At 38.9% G+C, this 21386-nt stretch overlaps 1 protein-coding gene and 1 pseudogene across 2 annotated transcripts in view; both read left to right on the forward strand.

The window, feature by feature from the left end:
• Positions 1 to 235: 235 nt before the first annotated feature.
• Positions 236 to 21386, forward strand: part of LOC121439101 (endoplasmic reticulum junction formation protein lunapark) — a 55423-nt gene continuing 34272 nt past the window's right edge. The window contains exons 1-5 of one of the 2 annotated variants that reach the window (XM_041639604.1): positions 236 to 376; positions 6216 to 6304; positions 9046 to 9087; positions 9986 to 10173; positions 20021 to 20079. In XM_041639604.1, the coding sequence (XP_041495538.1) occupies positions 6278 to 6304; positions 9046 to 9087; positions 9986 to 10173; positions 20021 to 20079 (316 nt within the window). In that variant the 5' untranslated portion in view covers positions 236 to 376; positions 6216 to 6277. The remainder of the gene's footprint in view (positions 377 to 6215; positions 6305 to 9045; positions 9088 to 9985; positions 10174 to 20020; positions 20080 to 21386) is intronic. The other variant, XM_041639603.1, reaches the window with a different exon arrangement.
• LOC121439102 lies at positions 8407 to 8640 on the forward strand (annotated as a pseudogene).

The raw sequence follows: 21386 nt of genomic DNA on the forward strand, positions 1-21386 counted from the left end.
AAAGCAAAGGAGGCAAAGAAAGAATAAGAATCAAACCCTAGTTAAGAGTCATCGGAACAGCTATACCTTGCTGTGACCTAAGGAACCGACAGCCCGCCCGGCCCACGGAGGAGACGCAGCCGGAACCCTCAGGCCAAACGCGTCGCTCGTAGACACCAACGGCTGAGACGGCCGGATCACGTGACGGGGGAGCGGCGCGCGTCGGCCGCGGCGCCCATTGGCTGGCGGCGGGAGCGCGGGGTTTGATGGGAAGGCATTGGCCGGGCCCAGCGCTCTATCAGTAGCTGCTGCTGCTTGCTTCAGGGGCGGGCTGCTCTGTGGCCACCGGGGCTTGCCGGAGCGGACGCCGGGGCTGGGCGGCTCCCGCTTTCCTCAGGTAGGACGGTGAAGGGGAGGGCCGTGTAGACGGCGGCGCTCCGGGCTGCGGGAATCGGTGCCCCGGTTCCCCCGCGCGCCGACCCGGGTGCCTCCGCCCATGCCAAGTGGCCTAGGGCTCGGCAGTGGCTGGGGACACGCGGCGGGGCTGAGCTCTCGTACACGGTGCTCACCTTCTCCCGTGGATCCCCCAGCCCAGCTGCCCGAGCGGCTCCGGAGCGCACGAGACCCGGCTCTGCCTCCCCCAGGCCGGGGTTCTCCGGGCTAGGTTCGCAGGGATCCTGGCGCAGTGGCGGTGGTTTGGAGCCCGAACCCATGGCCATACCTGTATTGAGAAGTGCCCGAAGGCCCCAGCAAGCACCCCCGTAGCTGAAATCGCCACCCCGAGTGCTCTGATCCCCTCCGCGGCCACTTGAGCTGGCACGATGCGGAGGACTGAAAACTGTCAGTGTCACGCTGCTCAGTCTGCGCGTGTGGGCGTGGATTGGGAGCGCCTTAGAGGAGCAGCTCCACGGCCATTGTCCTTATTTATTAGAGGGACCGCGGCCGGCGGAGGGGTGAAGGGGAGAAGACGAAGCTGAATGGTGTTAGGGGCGGCCGCAGCGAAGCTACTCCAAACGACGGGTCAGTAGATTTAATCCTTTGACGATGTGTTTTCGGACGGAGAGTTCGGATTGGTGAATTTAAGTTTTGTGTGCAGTTGTCAGCAACACCTGTGACTCACCGAGTTTTCCATGCTCTGCTCTTCCTTTTTGGCTTCTGGTTTGTTGTGCTTAGAGTCTGTTGTTTTCTGTCTCAGTGACCTCGGTCTCAGCGTTGACAAAATTGTCTAGAGGTGTAATGGATTGGGAGTAAATTTAGTTTCAGGCATATGTTGAAGCTGGTAGGCAGGACTAATCCCTGGTCCCCAAAGGTCTTCATAGTGTCTCAGAGGAACGGGGTTGATGTTGAATACATTTTCTTTTTTTTTAAATATTTATTTATTTATTATGCATACAATATTCTGTCCAGACCTCATTACAGATGGTTGTCAGCCACCATGTGGTTGCTAGGAATTGAACTCAGGACCTTTGGAAGAGCAGGCAATGCTCTTAACCGCTGAGCCATCTCTCCAGCCCCCTGAATACATTTTCTTAAACAAGAGCGGCTCATTTAAACGTAGAGTTTTAAAAAAGTTCCTTGACATCTAGTGTCAGCACAGCGGCGCTGTTAATAAACGTAGTGTCTGTAATGTTGGAAGAATGCAAGGAAGGGCAGGTGACTATCATAAATCTATGAATTCATAGAGAAATCTCCCTGCACCTTTTTTTTTTCCTTTTGTGGCAGTCATCTCACGCATCTGAAGTGCTTTTAGAGGTGTGTTTCTTTTCTTTTATTTTCGGGCAATAAACCTGGTGTTAGATACTTCAGAATTGCCTGTTTGGATATTTGAAAGCGATTTTGAACAAATTGCATTAAGGTGACTAGCTTATATTTAAGTTTCGGACTTAAGTTAAACACACAACTTAACTTCCCTTGCTGTATTCTATGAAGGCCTGTGAGTTTATTCTAATGAGAAGTGCCTGAAAAATAGCCTTCTTTGTTTTCATGCTACAGTAAGTGAGAAAAATACTTTCAGTAAAGATACAAACTTATTTGTAAACATTTTAAGTTATGAAATAAATACTCATTTAAAAATTTAGGCATGTACTTCATTTAAATATTACATGTGGATGTTTTGTTAATAGCAGTAGTAATGGCTACAATTTTATTAAACAGTATGTGCTGAACACTGTGTGTTCACTTAATTTATACAATTCCATGGAATGTAAATATATTTACTGCTTTATAAACCAAGGCTTAGAGAGTTTAAGTAATTTACCCAAAATCATATAGCTAGTATGTGGCTGAGCCGTGTTTTGAATCATTGTCCCATTGTTTTGATGTGATTTGGAATGAGTTGAGAATTCAAGAAAAACATTTAAGATTTTAAGTTCTGTCACTTCCACCTGAGTGTGAATACCAATAGAAAATATCATGTAATTTGGTAGGCATTGCTGCTTATTGAAAAACACACTTGGGGAGTTGGAGAGATGGGTTAGAGGCTGGAAATACTCAAAGGGCTCACGTGGTGGTTCACGGCCATCAGCAGCTCTAGCTCTGGGGTATCTAACACCCTAGCTCTGGGATATCTAACACCCTCGCTCTGGGGTCTCTAACACCCTAGCTCTGGGGTCTCTAACACCCTAGCTCCGGGGTATCTAACACCCTAGCCCCGGGGTCTCTAACACCCTAGCTCTGGGGTATCTAACACCCTCGCTCTGGGGTCTCTAACACCCTAGCTCTGGGGTCTCTAACACTCTAGCTCTGGGGTATCTAACACTCTAGCTCTGGGGTATCTAACACCCTAGGTCTGGGGTATCTAACACTCTAGCTCCGGGGTATCCAACACCCTAGCTCCGGGGTATCTAACACCCTAGCTCCGGGGTATCTAACACCCTAGCTCTGGGGTCTCTAACACCCTAGCTCTGGGGTATCTAACACCCTAGCTCTAGGTTATTAAAGGTCCTAGCTCTGGGGTATCTAACATTCTAGCTTTAGGGTATCTCACATCCTAGCTCTAGAGTATCTAATATCCTAGTAACATCCTCTTCTGACTTCCCTGGGCACAAGGCACACATATGGTGCAAGCAAAATGCTCAAACAAGTAAAGTTAAGTGAATCTTAAAACATATGTGGGTGCACTCAATCCCTATGGTCAAACATGCTAAACCCCATTGTAATATCAGAGCTGGAAAGAGATGGTACAGGTTGGGGACAGCTGCTGAGCTTCATTTAATGGCAAGTGAGTGATTTATTAAAGAAATGCTGGCGTTACTTGACAAGAAAGTAGAGATGGGTTAGAAAATGGCAGGGACTACAGTCAGAGAAACAATTTATTCTTAGTAATTACCACGTTATCAGGGATTGGAGCAGATAGTGTAGGACGTTAAGTCTTTCTGCATTTAAGAGGATTCTAACTATCCCTCTTTGCAGATGAGGAAATTGACAAAAAGGGCTGTTTAAGTGATTTATTTGCGCATGTTTCCCAGGAAATGATGGGCAATCAGAATTGGAGTTAAAATGTCTGGATGGAAAGGACAAAAGCAGTGTGAGGGAAAAATGAACTTAATACAGGAGAAAATATTTAATCTTTTTGTGTGTCCTATTTGTTCAAAACTGGTGTACGTGCATATCGTTTATAACAACCAGCTTCTTTAATGATATTATAATTTAATAGAAAAATTTCTGAATCTATAAGAATTGATTCTTTGCTTATAAGTATGAAAGCATGGATTTAATGACTCACTAATATTTCAGAGGGTAAATTTAAAAGCACAACTTCTTTAGGGAGACGAGAGACTAATTTTTTTAACACAAAACATTCTGGAGATGAATACTTGATATAAAATAGATATTTATTATGATTTATGCGTATAGTTAATATACTCATTCAAAAGTTACAGTAATGACTGTTTTAGGCCCGTAGCTCTAAAAGTTTTAACTGGAGTCCTAGAAATTTAGCCAGCAGTTTAACTTCTCTCTAATGCAGATTTTAGCACTGAAATTTAATCAGATAAAGGAACTGGGCAACCTGATACATTGCCATAAACACTGTCTCTTGTGTTTATAACTCATTTTCCATTTTAGCAGCTCTTCTTGTCAACTATTTGAGAAGGCTCAAGGTGCTTTCATATATTTTAATTCACTTTGTTTTTGTTTTTATTTTTTACAGTGCTAAGAATTGAGCTCAGGACTCCACATGTACTAGCAAGTGCTCTACTTATGACCTGTATCCTCAGCTATCTGTCTGTCTCTTCTTATACATAGATACTCCAAAATATTTAGATATATTCCAGCCTACGCTATTTAAGTATTCTCCATTTCTGATTTTATGCTATTGGGAATAACTGGTTGCATTAAAAAAAAAAATAAAAGCTAAAGTGCAATGTTTGGTTTTGCTACTTATCTTCCGAGCTTAACATATTACTTCTGTAGGCTCAGGGTCTTAATTTGTGGAGTGGAGGGACAGTATCTAAGTGATAAAAGTTTTGCAAACCATCTGTTTTAGGGTTCCTTAGAGATTTAGTGCTAAGTGTGTAGTTGATGTTGCCATTAATTTCCAACAGTAAAAAGCCGTCTGAGCCAGGCAGGGCATGATGATGCAGTTTTGTAATGCCAGTCCTCAGGAGGCTGAAGCAGGAAGGTGGAACCTGAGGGTAGGCTAAACTATATAGGGAGACCCTGTCCCCCAAAACCAAACCAAAACAGAAAATTTGGTCTCAAGGTGTGATGGCTACAGACTTGACTTGGAAGGATATAGTTCTTTCAGAAATGGATCTTAGTAGTCCAGTTGTTCATGAAAAATTGTTAGATAGCACACAGTAGTTCCAAAACAGTGGGGTGATGTGTAATTTGAGAATGTCAAATTAAGTTGTTCATGTGAATGTCTTTCCTTCTACCTTTCTTGGTGACTATTTTTAGCCTCTTAAGGAGGTTTTAAGATTTGTTTAATATCTTGTCCCAGATATGACTCCTTTTTGTTTATTAGGGCTCCCAAATACCTCATAGTTAGAGCTTAGAATTTTTAATACTGAGCTAGTATTGCAGGATTAATATTGTTTACAATTTAATTGTAGTTTATGAAATTGTTTGTTGCTCCAGACTACCTTAGGACAGATCATATTTGTGTCCTGAAGAGTCACTTTGTAAATGAAAGCACTTGGTAATCAGGCATTCCTTACTTTCTAAGAAAAGAAATTCTTAAAATAGGTATGCCTTGAGCTATCCTTATATAAAAATAGTGTTGGAATTCTTCCTGGGTGCTGATAATTATTTATTATGGTTAAGATATGGGGATATATGAAAATAAGTGTGTGCACAAATGTATAATGAAGTAGTTTTACATACTGATAAGCATATATTTGTAGCCTGATAAAAACACATTAGTTTGAAGGTAAAATTTTACTATTTTCTCCGGGCAGTGGTGGCGCATGCCTTTGATCCCAGTACTCAGGAGGCAGAGTCAGGCAGATCTCTGTGAGTTCAAGGCCAGCCTGGTCTACAAGAGCTAGTTCCAGGACAGGCTCCAAAGCCACAGAGAAACCCTGTCTCGAAAAACCAAAGGAAAAAAAAATTACTGTTTCAAATTAAAAGAGTAGAAATTATATTCTTATCTGTTAAATTGACTTATATATTATCATTTTTAAGTTTTTATGCACTATTTGAGAATCACAGATAAACAAAGGGAATACACAGTTAACTGAAATGAAGTTCATCTAAGTTTGAGGGTCTTAGAATTTTAGTCACACATGCTTAGCTGGGTATTGAACAGCAGTGTTTTTAGAAATAGGTCTCGAGGTCTGAAGTCTGAAGATAAAGGAACTTTAAGTCATGTTTCTTAGGTGCTATTGGACAAGTCACTAACTCCAGTGTCACTGAGTTTTCTTATCTCCAAGGTGATTACAGTAAAGACTGCACTGTGACAAACTATTGATATATTTAATTAACAAAGTAATTAAAGCTCAAACTATTGAAGGATTTATTCTTTTATCACAAGAATAACTTAGGGAAACCACTTTAAAAAATAGAAAGTTTGTAGATATGTGTATACTTCTAAAGTGATTTGTAATTAAGTGTCCAGCTCTATTTTTGCCTTCAAATGTGTCCTCACTTTGAATATGCCAGTGGCTGCCTGTTTCAGTTGAGCGGAGGCCCACAGACGCTTTCTGGTATTTAATGTAGTATTGAAACATGAACGTTTTAGAGAGAACGTGCTGTCTATTTAACCTAAAATTTTAAACTATTTGCTTTGTTTTTAGCTGTGACTTCTTTTGGACAACCCATGATATTTATTATTGTGCCAACCTTCTCCAAATAGAAGATGGGTGGACTGTTTTCTCGATGGAGGGTAAGAAAACATATTTTCTGTATTGCAAGTTTTCAAGGCTGACGTACAAATGTTCCATAAAGGTTTTTGTAAAGGTCTCCTTTGGGGTTTACTTTTCAGTGAGTTTGATACTATATATTTAATCTCATTTAACTCCATTTAGAGTTACTTCTTTGGACATTATTTTGGTAGTTCTGTTTATTTTATGGGTATCTAATGTCTCCAGAAATTCATTTTTATTTGTGTATTTTATGCAAGTAGTTTTCTTCTTATATTGTCCAAATCCCAAGTTTATTCTAAAAGTAGTTGAATTTGTTTTATGCTGTAGTTATGGCTTTTATAGACTGCATAATCTGCTTGTTTATTTATCTGTCTATTTATTTAATTAATTATTTTGGAGACAGAGTTTCACTGTGCAGCCTTGAACTCACAGAAATTTGCCTCACCTCTGCTTTCCTAGTGCTGGGGCTTAAGGAATTTTATTTTTTTTAGCATGCCGTATAAATTCACTAATGTCACACTAAATATGCTTTTAAGAGTTATAGGTTGAACAAAATTAAAAATGAAGATTTTGTTAAGCCTTTAGAGGAAGTATCTCAAAGTTAAAGATATAAATTATATTGTTAAATACTCTTCTAATGTAAGAAGAGATTATATAGTCTAGGACAAATTAATTTTCTTATTTCTTATAATAGGGACTAGTGATATATTATTTAGCTTTTGACTTGTTAGATTAATCCATGTTTTAGATTTGTGCTAAATTGACTCCCCCTTTTTTAAAAATTCACAGGTAAAATTGCATGTATTTATTATATGCAACATGATATTTTAAAGTGTGTACATTATGTTATTTAGATCTAGCTAATTAGCATATGCATTAGCTCATAATTACATTCCCTTTGTTAGCATTTTTCAAGAATATGGTATATCAGGACTAGAGAGATGGTTAAGGGGTTAAGAACACCTGTTGCTCTTGCAAAGCCTGAGTTCAGTTTGTAGTACCGTAGAGAGGTTATTCACAGCTGCCTGGAACTCCAGTTTTAGGGATGTGGCACCTCTAGCTTCCCATGTCCCCTGTACTCATGTTGAGTACACACAAACATAAATGTGTATGTGCATACTTAAAACACAAATAAACCATAAGCTATAGTCCCCATGCTGTGTGGATCTGTAGAATGTATTCTATATGGTGTTTGGTATCCTTTGACCCCCTGTAGCTCTCTATCTCCAATTTCCCTAGACTGGTAGCTTTTCATTTTTTCCTCCTATGAGATCAGGTTTTTTCTATCCCAGTGATGTGTGAAATGACTTTCTTTAAAAATCTGACAGACCGAGAATTTTATTATTTCTTTCTTTTTATTTGGTTGGATTATATGAAGTTGCCAGTATTCTGCTTTGACATAAAAAAAAAAATGGCAGTTTTGTGTGATTCAGCCTTACATAAACAACTCTAGTAGGGACTTTAGCACTGACATTTGTTACTGTCTCGATAAATATTTTCTCAATTGTCATTTAAATCATTCTGGCTTATATAAAAATGTATTTGGCAAATAATCTCTGCTATTATAAACTATTCTTAGATACTCTTTAAAAATCTAATCTTTATGAAGCTGTGTACTTGGGGCTGAAGCGATGGCTCAGAGGTTAAGGTACTGGTCGCATACAATTTCAGCAGCCATACAATTTCCCTCACTCACAACTATTATAACTTCAGTTCTAGGAGGTCCAGTGCCCTCTTCTGACCTCTGTGGGCACCAGGATGCATGGGGTATACAGACATACATGCAGGCACACACCTATACACATTTAAAACAACTCTCCCCAGACTGTGTACTTTAGGAATCAGACCTGCAAAGCCTTGTGCTTCAGTGCATCAGACAGTGTGGTACTTAGCAGAGCCCAAGGTGAATGAGCTTTTAGCATTATTGAATTAAACTATCTTTAGCCTGTGAATATTTTGGTATATTAATTCCTTTGGATGAAAATTTATTTCTTTATATAAAAGTCTTTTCTGTTGAGGTTAAGAATGGTAGATGTAGAACTATCGCAGTTGAAAGTTTTAGGGAAAGTGTTACTTTAAGAATCCTAGCTGTGAAGCTTCCGGCGCGAAGGTCACGGACAAGATGGTGCCCCCAGTTCAGGTCTCTCCGCTCATCTAGCTCGGCCGATACTCAGCCCTGGTCCTCGGCATGGCCTACGGTGCCAAGCGCTATAGTTACCTAAAGCCCCGGGCAGAGGAGGAGAGGAGGGTGGCTGCGGAGGAGAAGAAGAGACTAGATGAGCTGAAACGGATTGAAAGAGAACGGGCAGAAGCTCAAGATGACAGCATACTCAAGTGAAGCGCCAGTGAGCTTGCCTTTCTTTCTTAAGTCGCTGAGAATGAATAAAAGCTTTGTCATGCGAAAAAAAAAAAAAGAATCCTAGCTGTACAGTGGAGGCGGAGTCCTTATAATCTAAGCACTTGGGAGGCAGAGGCAAGTGGATCTTTGTGAGTTCAAGACTCACCTGGTCTACAGAGCTATTTCCAGGAAAGGTAGGTTTGTACAAAGAAACCTTGTCTTGAAAAAAACAAACCCTCCCCCCAACTATATAGTTTGGTAATTTTAATTTTTCTATTGTAGTTAAAACAGGTAGAACTATAGCTTGATAACATTGAGAAATCTAGTTGTGAATTAAAATGTTCTAATGACTGTAAAGCCAAGTGTTTCTAAGTTTGCAGTAACAAGTTCTAATGCCATGCCTTATTTCTGTTTCTAAAACAGGCAAAACCTTCAACAGTCGAAGTTCTAGAAAATATAGATAAGGTATGTTCATTGACTCTAGTATTTTATCTTAATATTTTAATAATTTTACGTTAGAGAAGAGATATGGGAACTTAAAGATAATATAGCGGAATCCTGAGAACTTTAGTGTTACATGATCTCAAAAAAAAAAAAAAATCTGGTCTCTCAGTGACTTAAGAAGCCTGTATCAAGTAGAATCTGATCGAATGCAATTAGAGCTAACGTGGTGTAAATGAATGTAACAGATAACATAATAAAGGTTGCTGGCTACTGTGTAGCTTTTATCAGTCAGCAAAAATTCTGTAGCTTTGACATTTTTCTCTTATTTAAAAAGTATTTTTTTCCTAGGAATGTTGGAAGTAGTGAATAGACTGGAATGATGGAGTTTCAGCCATTATTTTGATTTTGTTGTTTATTTGGAGACAATCTCACTAATATTATTCTGCCTGTCTGGCCTAGGACTCTCTGTTTAGACCAGGCTGGCCTCAAACTTGGAGAAATCTGCCTCCCTCTACCCCAGTATTAAAGGTGTATACTACCATCCTGGCCCTACATTGTTACAATTTATATTCTTTTTTTTTTCTTGCCAGATTTCTAAAGACCATGTGTGGAGAGCTATTTTTTTTTGACTCAATAAGTATTTGCTGGTATCAGTTTCATTTCTCCAGTCTTTGCTAATTTAATAGATTAAAAATAACATTTAATATTTCAGTTTAAAAATAATTTGTTGAGAAAAACTTTTTAGTTTTTAAGTTCATTTTTAGTTTTCCTTCCCTTATGTTTGCTTTGAAATAGTAGAACATTGAATTTCATTGACTCTTAGGACTCTTGTATGATCTTTCTGTCATGTTAGTTCTCTCATTTTAATTTTTAAATGCTTTGTGAGATTTAATAATACGGAATATTTCTCTTTTAACAGGAAATTGAAGCATTGGAAGAATTTAGAGAAAAAAATCAGAGATTGCAAAAATTATGGGTTGGAAGATTAATTATCTATTCTTCAGTTCTTTATCTGTTTACATGCTTAATCGTGTACCTGTGGTATCTTCCTGACGAATTTACAGCAAGACTTGCCATGACACTCCCATTCTTTGCTTTTCCTTTTATGTAAGTAAAGTTTCTTTTTGTTGATCCTTTCTTTTTCTGACCAGATAATTTTAATATATTCATTCTCTTTTTATTATAAGATATTATCTCAGATTGAATAAGTTTGGACTATTTTTATAGTTTGATAACTATTTTTTTAAATTGTATAATTTCTAGTCTATAACCTAAAGGGTTGTTCTTAATAAAAACCCAGAGTCAGGTATTAGGGGGTGAAAGCCTAGAGGTCCGAGTAGCAGGGGAGCCAGCCACTAGAGAGACGGTTTACCTCTCCCAATGCTCAGACTGAAGGGGCGGTCCTGTGTATCCTCAGACTGCATTTACAGACTGCATCTGTCTGAGCTCCTGTCTCCTCCTGCCTTGTATTCCTCTCACTGCCCAGCTGTATCCCTTCCTGTCTCCACCTCCCTAATGCTGGGATTAAAGATGTGGGCCACCACCGCCTGGCTTCTAGTGGCTTACTTAGTTCTGCACTCAAATCTTCAGGCAACTTTACTTGTTAAAACACAAATAAAATATCACTATATCTTAGGGATAGCACCATTGTTGCTAGTAATATTTTATAGTTTTCTGTTAGGCTACCATAGTTCCTGTAGGCCAATGGTTCTTAACCTGTGGGTATTGACCCCTTCAGAGGTCAAATAACCCTTTCAGAGTGGTTGCATATTAGATATCCTGCATATCAGATGTTTACATTATGACTTTTAACATAAAAATTGCAGTTATGAATTAGTGAAAATAATTTTATGGTTTTGGGGGTCACTATAACATGAAGAATGGTATTAAAGGGTCCCAGCCTTAGGAAGGCTGAGAATTACTGCTATAGGCATTGGGCATGATATATGGAGTATGGAGATGAGTGGGGAGGGTTTGTAATACCGAAATAATAAGTGTCCAAATGCCTCCAAGTATGTATCTTTCATCCTAATGCCTCTCTTTTTAATTATTGCTATCAGCCAATTAATTATTCCTTCTTAACTATTTCATAATCTGGCACTTTATGGGAGGTGTATCTCAACTGAGGATTTTGGGAAACACTAAGAAGTCTTCATTTAATTAGCAAACATTTATGAATAATAATTGTGTAGACATTGGGTTATAATAGTATATGGTGAACAAAATTAAAAAAATCATTGGCTGTAAATTTTAGGTTTTATATATATTAAGGAATCAGTGTGATTAATGTTATGACAGAGAAATACAAAATGCTATGGGAACTTTTAACAGGGGCCCTAACCCAGGCTTGGGGACAGGTCCTAGAAACAGTCTTGGTTACGTTTTCCATTGTTCTCAAGTTAAGCAGCTTAGAACAATATCCATTATATCAGAGCTTTGAAGTTCAGAAACTCAGGCAGATTAACTGGGTCTTTGTTTAGACCCAGGCCTGAGTGAGTCTGCAGGGGTTAGACAGAAGTGTATTTGGAGTCTCTGCGGGAGAACTGCAGACTTAGGTTGTTTGTCGACTCTGATTTACCTGGGTAATCCCTGATAGTCTCCCACTTAAAATCAGTAACTGTGATTGTATCTGCACAGTTATTGTGATTGTGTCTGCACAACACTTTGTCAAGATTACTGTGTTAGGAAGGATATCTGTGGTGCTGTCTACTACAGACTCCTGTAAAACTGGTGTTTGAATTTTATACTTGCAGAGTGGATATGTGTGACGTGCCGTGACATGGCAGCAAGAGGAGCTGCAGCCATGGCTGTAGGAGTGTGTGGTTTTGAGCAGAATGAGGTGAATGCTATTGCTACCCTGGGCATTTACCTTTTTATTATCGGGGACCCAGCCCCGAGCACAGTCTATCCATGTGCAGCGTAGGCTTTCCCACTTTAGGTGAGCCTCTCAGACATGTTCAGATGTCTTTCTCCTAAGTCATTCTAAATCCAGCCAAATTGACAAGAATAACCAGCACATCATCATAGCCTCTGAGAGTGAAGATCTAATAGATTAGAAGGAAGTAAGAGTGGATCTAGAGTAGGAAGCTAGAAGGATATTATAGTTGATAAAGAGAAATGATGAATGATTTGTATTGGGTGGGTAGGAGAAGAGCAGATGGATTGAACGAAATTGATGTGTTGGAGATTTAGTAGAATTGAGAGGCATTTGGTGATTGGCTGATTATGGGGTGAAGAGGAAGAATCATTTCAAGGATAAAATTCAGGCTTCTAGTTTGAGATGTTTGGCTGAGATTATTATCATTCATCGAAATAGTGAACACCATGAGCAGGAGAAGGTTTGGTAGACCCCTCATTTTCCAATTGGAGCTGTCGGATGGATGGTTGAGTATGAGTATGGAAGTTAGAGAAAATTCAATAGAAGACATATGAATATATGCCTTCTGTGAGGGCAGAGAAGGGGCGTATTTGGGGTGTGTGACGGAGAGGAGAATGCTGTGAAGTGAGCTTGGAGAATCAGGCAAGTTCCAGATCATGGGCAGTCAAAGCTGGGAGGAAGCATCTTGTAGCGGGCGGAATGGGAAGAATGACATGATGGAAATTACATTCAGAGGGTCACTTAGGTGCTGTCGTGAGGATTGGTAAGAGGAGAGGAGAAAATACAACACCTGGGAAGCTGCTATCTAACTTATCTTGTTTTACTTTTGAGACTAGGTCTCATTGTGTGGAGTAGCTGGCCTGCAACTCACTGTGTACACCAGGCTGGCCTCAAACCCATAGAGATTGATTGTTTTTGCCTCCTGAGCGCTGTGATTAAAGACCTACACTACCATGCTTGGTTTCATAAATTTATCTAAAGATAAAGGTGATTGGGCTGCTCAGTAACACTAGAAGTTAATAAATAATTTAGAAATGTTTTAGAAGTTAAAGCTGACACAATATGATAGGAAAAAATGGGATATAGAAAAAGAAATTTAAGATTTTGGTTTTGCATTTAGTCTGGGACATATTTCTAAATTTGAACTCCCAAACCCATAAAGTAATCAACTTTGCATGTGCAGAGGTGACCAAGTTTATTCTTATGTTCAGATCTGAGAACTGGAATTGAGTTCATGTGGAACATTGCAGTTAATCTTCTGGACATTGGCTGTGGGGCCTCGTCATGTCCTTGGCTAGAGCTTTGTCTCTGGGCTCTGCTACCAGCCTCACTCTTAGCTTGTTTCCTTTCTTGTTAGAAATCTTTGGGAGCTTTTTAAATTTCAAGTAGATGAACTTGTAATACTGAACTCTTATACTGTTTCCTTTATATTTTTCATAAAAAAGGGAGAAAATAAGGTTAAAAGTATGAGATACTTACTTGATTTAAATATTTTCACAAAACTAGGAAAACTACTCTTACTTGACATTCAGTTCTATAGAGCAGTTGATTTTCTGATTATAAAAGGTAATTTATAGATCCCCGATAGAGAACTCTGCTAATTTCAACTGCTGCCCCAAATTGTGCTTTGCTGGATCTGTTACTAAGTCATAAGAATCACTTTTGAAACAATCACTTTATTAAAATAATTATAGTAATTATTTTTGATGATCCTGGGATGGAACCCAGTGCATGAGTTACTTTCCACTGAGCTATATTCTTAGCCTGAATCATTTTTAAAAGTAGAAAAACTTCATTAAATGTTTAAGTGTTGACTTGACATAGCCTAGAGTCATTGGAGAAGGGGGTCTCACTTGAAGGGTTGGCTGGATCAGATTGGCCTGAAGACAGCTGCTAAGCATGAGCCTGGGCATAAGCCCGGAAACAGTTTTCCTTCACGGTTTCTACCTTCACGTTCTTGTTTGAGTTCCTTAGTGGTGGACTGTGACATTTGAGTATAAACCAAACAAAGCGTTCCTGTCTTCAGTGGGTTTTGTTAGTGGGTTTTAGCAGCCACAGAAAGGCAGCTAGAACAGTTATATTTGTTCCTTCATTATTTGTGTGTGTGTGTGTGTGTGTGTGTGTGTGTGTGTGTGTGTTTGCACATGTGGCTTTAGGTCAGATAACATTCTTTTTGGCTGGCAGTTCTCTTCTACCATGTGGGTCCTGGGATTGAATTTGGGCTATCCTACTCTGCTTCAAGAGCTTTTGTCTACCGAGTCGTCTTGCCTACCCATGAAGCATTTGGTTGCTGTGCTCTCTGATTGCCATGTGTCACTGTAGTTAGTGCTCTCTGGTTTGATAAGTTGCAGAACCACTTCACTTCGTCTCGTTCATTGTTACCCCGTTCTCTACTGTTGTGGCTTCTGTTTCAGTGAGCTCTTCACTTTGGGAAGCACAGGCCAAGTTACCTAACAAAGAATAGATTGTCTTTCCAGGCAGTGACAGTCAGCATGAAACAATACAGGTGTGGAAGTGGATGCTGAGGTAAATAAAGAGTTATCACCTGGATTATTTTATTGGTAGTAGGAACTATTACTTAAGTTTGATTGGCCTTTTTTCCTTAGAGAGCAGTTCTGACGGCTGGACTAGGATTTACTTCAAGTATTGGAAGCAGAAGGAGCAATAAAATGTATTGCTTTATTCTTCACATTTTTCTTGATTCGACCACTTAGAAAATTTGTCTGATATGTTCAAAATGTGACCATTATCTCTATTACGTATTTGGCGCTGCCTCAACTATAGAGGTCAAGGGCCAAGACAGAGCCTTTGCAGTCCAGTCACAGCTGTTGCAGAATTGCCCTTGGTAGTAGGGTATCAGTGCTCCGTCTTCACCTTGTTTATAAGACGGATGAACTTTAGGTTCCATTATTGTTTCCTAGAACATAGACTTAAGTGGATATAATTTTTTCAATTCTTTTAAACTTAAATGTTGCTTTTTTAGTGCTGAGGATCAAATCCAAGGCCTTATACATACTAAACAAATACTCTACTACTGGGGTATATTCCTGGCATAAGATTGAACCCCCTTCGCTTCCCACGCCCAGTGCTAAGGCTCAAATCCCCCGGGCTTCACATGTACTAGGCAGGTATTCTACCCTCTAACCCACTAAGTTATACTCAGAATGTAGCGTTTGTTTCATAGGCATCGTTAGGCTTTGCCACAGGGAACAAGGTTTGGGTATACTTAGACATTTTTATTTCTGCAGATGTACATTATTTTCGGGATTGATTGATCTGTTTTCTTCAAGAAATAAAGAAATAATATCTCGGTACATAGTCTAGTCTAGGGTGGCCTCCAACTGGTAATCCTCCTGAATGCTGTGAAGATGGGTATGTTCTACATGCCTGTCTGAGTTGGCTATACAGACACACAGACATACACAGACAGACATGCACATGCATACGTAAGTAGTTTTTTTTTTATTTTTTTAAGGGGTGCTAGGGATATATGTATTAGGCAATCATTCTATCTGAGCTACATCCTCAAACCCTTTTTAGCTTTTATTTTCAGACAGGGTCTTGCTCAAATGATCAGGCCGACCTTGAAGTTGCTCTGTAGCTTGGACAAGGCCTGGAATTTAGATTTTCCTATTTTAGTTTCTTGAGTGGCTGCATTAAAAGCGTGCACAGCCAGGCCTGCTTGGTGTGTGTGTGTGTGTATGTGTGTGTCTCCAACCCAAGGCCTCAGTGTATGCTAGGTAAATAGTCTATTTATGACTGAACTGCATCGAGTATAGCACGAATTCTAATTGGCATTAATAATAAAAACCCAGAGTCACATATTAGGGGGTGAGAGCTGAAGGACCAGAGAAGCAGAGCAGTCAGCCACTGGAGAGCTCTCACCTCTACCAGTGCTCCGATGGAAGGGGCACTCCTGTCTCTTAAATCCTCTCCGATGGAAGGGGCACTCCTGTCTCTACAAATCCTCTCGAATGGAAGGGGCATTCCTGTCTCTTAAATCCTCTCCGATGGAGGGCACTCCTGTCTCTACAAGTCCTCTCCGATGGAAGGGGCATTCCTGTCTCTACAAATCCTCTCCGATGGAGGGCACTCCTGTCTCTACAAGTCCTCTCCGATGGAAGGGGCATTCCTGTCTCTACAAGTCCTCAGACTGCATCTGAGCTCCTGTCTCCTCCTGTTTTATATTCCTCTCTCTGCCTAGTCACATCACTTCTGTCTCCTCCTCCCGAGTACTGGGATTAAAGACGTGTGACTCCCAAGTACTGGGATTAAAGGTGTGAGCCACCATCACCTGAATCTGTTTCTCTTTGAGACTGGATCAATCTAGTGTAGCCCAGGGTGGCTTTGAACTAAGAGAGATCCGTCTGCCTCTGCCTCCCGAGTGCTGCTGGGATTAAAGGTGTGTGTCACCACCGTCTGGCCTCTATGGCTAACTAGTGATTTAGCTCAGCACTCTGATCATCAGGCAAGCTTTATTTGTTAGATCACAAACAAAATATCACTACAGTCTAGCTCTAATTGGTTCATTTTAAAGTGAACAACTTTTAGATGTTTTTTGTGTGTATGTGGTCATTAAGCCCAGTGCCCCATGCTTGCTAGACAACCACTCTTTCCCTTAGTCATACCTCAGCTACTTACCTTTTAATGTCGTAAGCACTCTTTCAGACTTGTTCCATTTCTTTTCCTTCCTTCCCTCTCTCAATCCTTCATTTCCTTTCTTTCTTAATAAAAATTTCTAGACATTTTATTCTCTCTAATTTTAGAAATTAATTACTTGAAAAATTTGATCTCCCTAGAGGAATAAACCATTGTCTTCCTTCATGGTGGATTTGTTTTTTAATTAAGTCAAATCTTTTTTGTTGTTGTTGTTTTCTCTGGGACTCTGAGGGAAGAAATTTAAGCAAGGGAACCTAGAAAGGTGGTCATCTTCCTCTCTCTCTCTCTCTCTCTCTCTCTCTTTCTTTCCCCACTTCAGTTAGAAGCTGTTAAGAATAGTTTTAACAAAATGGTTACTTTGATCCTACTTACTTTTCTATTGCAGTGACAAAATACTATGACCAAAGTAACGTTTAAAAGAAAGAGTTTAATTTGGGACTCATGGTTCCCAAGGTTACTCTATGACCATCATGGCGGGGAGCATGGTGGCAGCTGTTAGGCAGGGATGGTGCTAGAGCAGCAGCTGAGAGCTCACATGTTGAGAAAACAGCCATGAGGCAGAGGGGCACACTGGAAATGCCTGGGCGTTTGAAACCTCAGCGCTCACCCCCACTGACATCTCCAACAAGATCAAATCTCCTAATCCCTTCCGAACAGTTCCACCACCAGGTGTTCAAATATGAGCTATGGGGACCATTCTTATTCAAACCATCTCACACAGTTTTCATGCTTCCTACTGCTGGGTATTTCCTGAGTTAGTTAGAAGACTGGCAAACATGGCAGCCTTTTGAAGTATATTCAGTCATTTGGCCAGCCTACTGCTTCCTCCCTCCCTCCTTCATTCTCTCCCTTCCTTCCTTTTCTCCACACAAATATACCCCTGTGGAGGTCAGAGAATAACCTGAAGGAGCTGATTCTCTCCCTCCACTTAGTCCTTAGGCTTGATGGCAAACACCTTTCCCATCTCAAGGATTCCCATGACAGAAGTTTTAAATTTTTTTGATGAGATGCTGTTTGTCAGTTTTATTTTTATGAATATTGTTTTTCTATCACGTTTAAGAACTTTTTCCTTAATTATATGCCCCAGAGATTTCCCCAGAGATGATTTTTTTTAAGCCTTTTAAACGAAATATGTTATACTGGTTTGTAATGTATTTTTAATTGACTTTTGTGTAGGGATGAGATGTTGGTTGAAGTCTCCCCAACCCCAGATGCTGCTTAGTGGGTGAATTTTTAGAAAGGAGCCATACCTTTAAAAACTATTTTCATAGATCTTTTAGAAGTGCAATATGTACATATGTAAGGAAACATTATAATGAAACCCATTATTTTATCCAACTAATTTGTGGTAGTAAAATTAAAAAGATAAGTAATTTTGTCTAGTTAAGTCTTTGTTTTTGTGGTGTTTAATACCACATAAGCATTTTCTACTTTTTTGGGCCCTGGTATGTCTCTGTTCATGATTTTCAGTCTGAGAAAACAGTTTGAAAGTTCATGTTAAGGATTAGATTTTATTTTATGATCCAGTATGTCGGTCTCTTTGAATTTCTGGTTTAAAATTTAGTGCATTTTGGTGATAAGAAAGAAGTTAATTTTAGTTTTTAAATATAATGTATTTTTTTAGTTTTATAAAAAAGGCTTTCTATATATTATATTTACTTTATTTTGAGCCAGTTATTTGTGGGAGATGTTTGGTATGAATGGAATGTCTCCAACTGTGTTTTTGACTAACTGGAGACCTTCTAGTAAATACTTTGGATTGACACGCCTGCATCTTAGAGTTGATCTATTTGTTATTTTTTCAGGAATTTGCATGATAATTACAGGCTGGATTAGCTCACATTCCCACCAACAGTGTACATAAGGGTTCCCTCTTGTCTGTTTGCTTGCTAGAGCTTGATGTGGTAGATGATCTTTTTGATGCTTTTTTGAATTGTAAATATTTTTATATTTCTGTATTCACTAGGGAAACTAGCATATAATTTTCTTCTTTTGTTGTTTTATCTTGTTTTCTGGTTTTGGTATCAAGATAATACTGGCTTCATAAAAAGTTTGGTAGTGTTATCCCCCTTTCTATTTTATGGAGTAGTTTAAGCTCAGTGTTCATTCTTAAAACAGGAGATTTCACTAGTAATCCATCTGGGCCTGTTTCATTTGAAAGATCCATTTATTTATTATTATTTGTTTAATATCATTTTTTTTATAATTCATTTAATTTTTAATCTTTTCATTTGTGTGTATGTATGTTTGGGGGGGGTGTTCACACATGTCATGGCACACTTAAGGAGGACAGTCCTGTGGGGCTGATTATGTGCCTTCATGTTGTCAGGTGTTCACAGCACTTTACCCTCAGAGCCATCTGGCTGGCCTACTGTTTTTCTATATTTATATTGACTTGAAGAGATGACCTTGACAAGGTTGTGATAGGATTAGTTTTGAGTTTCTCTTAATTCTTTTAATATTTTTGGATATGATAGTAGTTCAAAGCCTAAAGAGTTATTGCCATAAAACCCTTTTTAGAGGCAAGGTTTCTCTGTATGACCTTGGTTGTCCTGGAACTCTCTGTAGACCAGTCTGGCTTCCAACTCACAGAGATCCACCTGCCTCTGCCTCCCGATTGCTGGGATTAAAGACATGTGCCACCACTGCTTAGCTACTATGAAATCTTAAAAGGAGTTATTTAGCTAATTTTTTTTTTATCAAGTATTTATTTGAAAGTAAGCCTCCCCTCCATTTCCTTCTCCAGATAGCCTATTCTATTACATAAAGAAGAACTCTCCAATGGATTATATAATAATGCTCATGTTTGGAAAAGCAAAACATTCTTGCCTGTTCACACAAGAGAACATATATGCCTGTTTCGACAAGGGCACATGTAAGAAAAGTCTTTGGAATTGATACTTATTTAGAGAAAGCATCCTGAGGTTGGAGAGATGACTCAGTGGTTAAGACTTGTACTGCTCTTGCAGAGACTTGAGTTCAGTTCCTAGCATCTGTGTTAGTAGGTTTACAACTGTAACTTCAGCTTTAGGTATCTTGCACCTTCTTCTGGCCTCTATGGATGTCACCATACATGTGCACATACAAATGCACATAAGTAAAAATAAAATAAATATTAATAAAAGAAAGCATTCTGTAATATTGTTCTTCATGCCTTGGGGGATTCATAGACCCCTTAGAAACTGACAAAAGCAATGGTTTCTCTAGAGAAGTAAACTCATACAAAGGCAGTTTTGTAATTCAAGAGAACCCTTATGGAGTTTAGGTAAAGAACTCCTCTGTTGAAAGCTCAGGCAATCTACTGGATTCCTTGATAGAATATACTACTTTTTGACTTTTAATATGTAGAGAGAAATACCTAACCCTAATTAAAGTCTATGGATTCTGATTTTGTTTTGAATTTTGCTTCCTCTCTAGCATCTGGACCATAAGAACTGTGCTTATTTTCTTCTTTTCCAAGAGAACAGAGAGAAATAGTAAGTTTAAGTTCCAAATATTTTTTTATAAATATATATTAAATAAACAAACTCATTGTGTGATATTTTATAAGCTAGTTATGAAATAGTTTATGAGACCATAGTATGTATGAGATTACATTGTGTGTCAGAATTCTTTGCTATACAATAAAATGAAGTTTATGAATATAATTTCTATTTTTCATATATATCAGTTCTTATTTAGATTTTTTTTCACAAAACATTTTTTTAAATAAAAGCAAATTGTATTTGTTAAATTAATCTTTGTGGGAAACATTGGTACAAAGTAAAATATAACACACATATTCTTGTTCTTTTTACTTATTTTATTATTTTATGTGTATGGGTATTTTACCTGCATGTTTGTCTATACTGTGTGAGCCACTTGGTACCTGTGGCGTCAAGGAGAGGCCATTGGATCTCCTAGTTAAAGATGGTTATGAGTGTCTATGTGTGCTAGGAATTGAACCTGGGTCCTTTGGAAGAGTAACCAGTGCTTTTAACTACAGAGCCATTTCTCTGGCCTTCTAACTTTTCCTTTAACTGTATTACTCTCCTTAACCTCATAGCCTTTTAGCTTCGTTTTAACTGAAATATAAAAATAAAGAATCAGCTTCTGTGTGTTTTATATATGTGCAAGTTGTAAAGATTTTCAAGTCTTAAGAAATATCTTAATCAGTTATACATTTATTTATTGAAAATGTTTTCATACAGTATATTCTGATCATTGTTTTCCCTCCCTCAATCCTCCCAGATCCTTCCCACTTCTATACCTAGCTTACTCCACACCCTTTTCTCTCTCTCTTTTGAAAACAAATAGGCAATTAAAGAAAAAGCCAGAATAAAAAAAGCAAAAACAAAAATATCACAAGACACACACATATATACACTCAGATACATGCAAAAACAAAACTCATAAAAACACAAAATCAGCCGGGCGGTGGTGGCGCACGCCTTTAATCCCAGCACTCGGGAGGCAGAGGCAGGTGGATCTCTGTGAGTTCGAGGCCAGCCTGGTCTACAGAGCTAGTTCCAGGACAGGAACCAAAAGCTACGGAGAAACCCTGTCTTGAAAAATCCAAAACAAAACAAAACAAAAACACAAAATCAAACATCATAATCTATAAGACCAGTAAAACAAACAAACAAAAAAGTCCAAAAAGCAAATATGAGACAAAAGGCCTATAAAAATACCTTTGAATTAATTTTATGTTGGTCATGTATTACTGGGCATGGGGCCTGCCCTAAAGTGTGGTTAACATGCCCAATCAGACTCCATTGGAGAAAACTAATTTTTCCTTTGCGAG

Source organism: Microtus oregoni, unplaced genomic scaffold (assembly GCF_018167655.1).
Source record: "Microtus oregoni isolate MIOR12 unplaced genomic scaffold, Mior012 000060F_002, whole genome shotgun sequence".
NCBI classification, from domain to species: Eukaryota; Metazoa; Chordata; class Mammalia; order Rodentia; family Cricetidae; genus Microtus; species Microtus oregoni.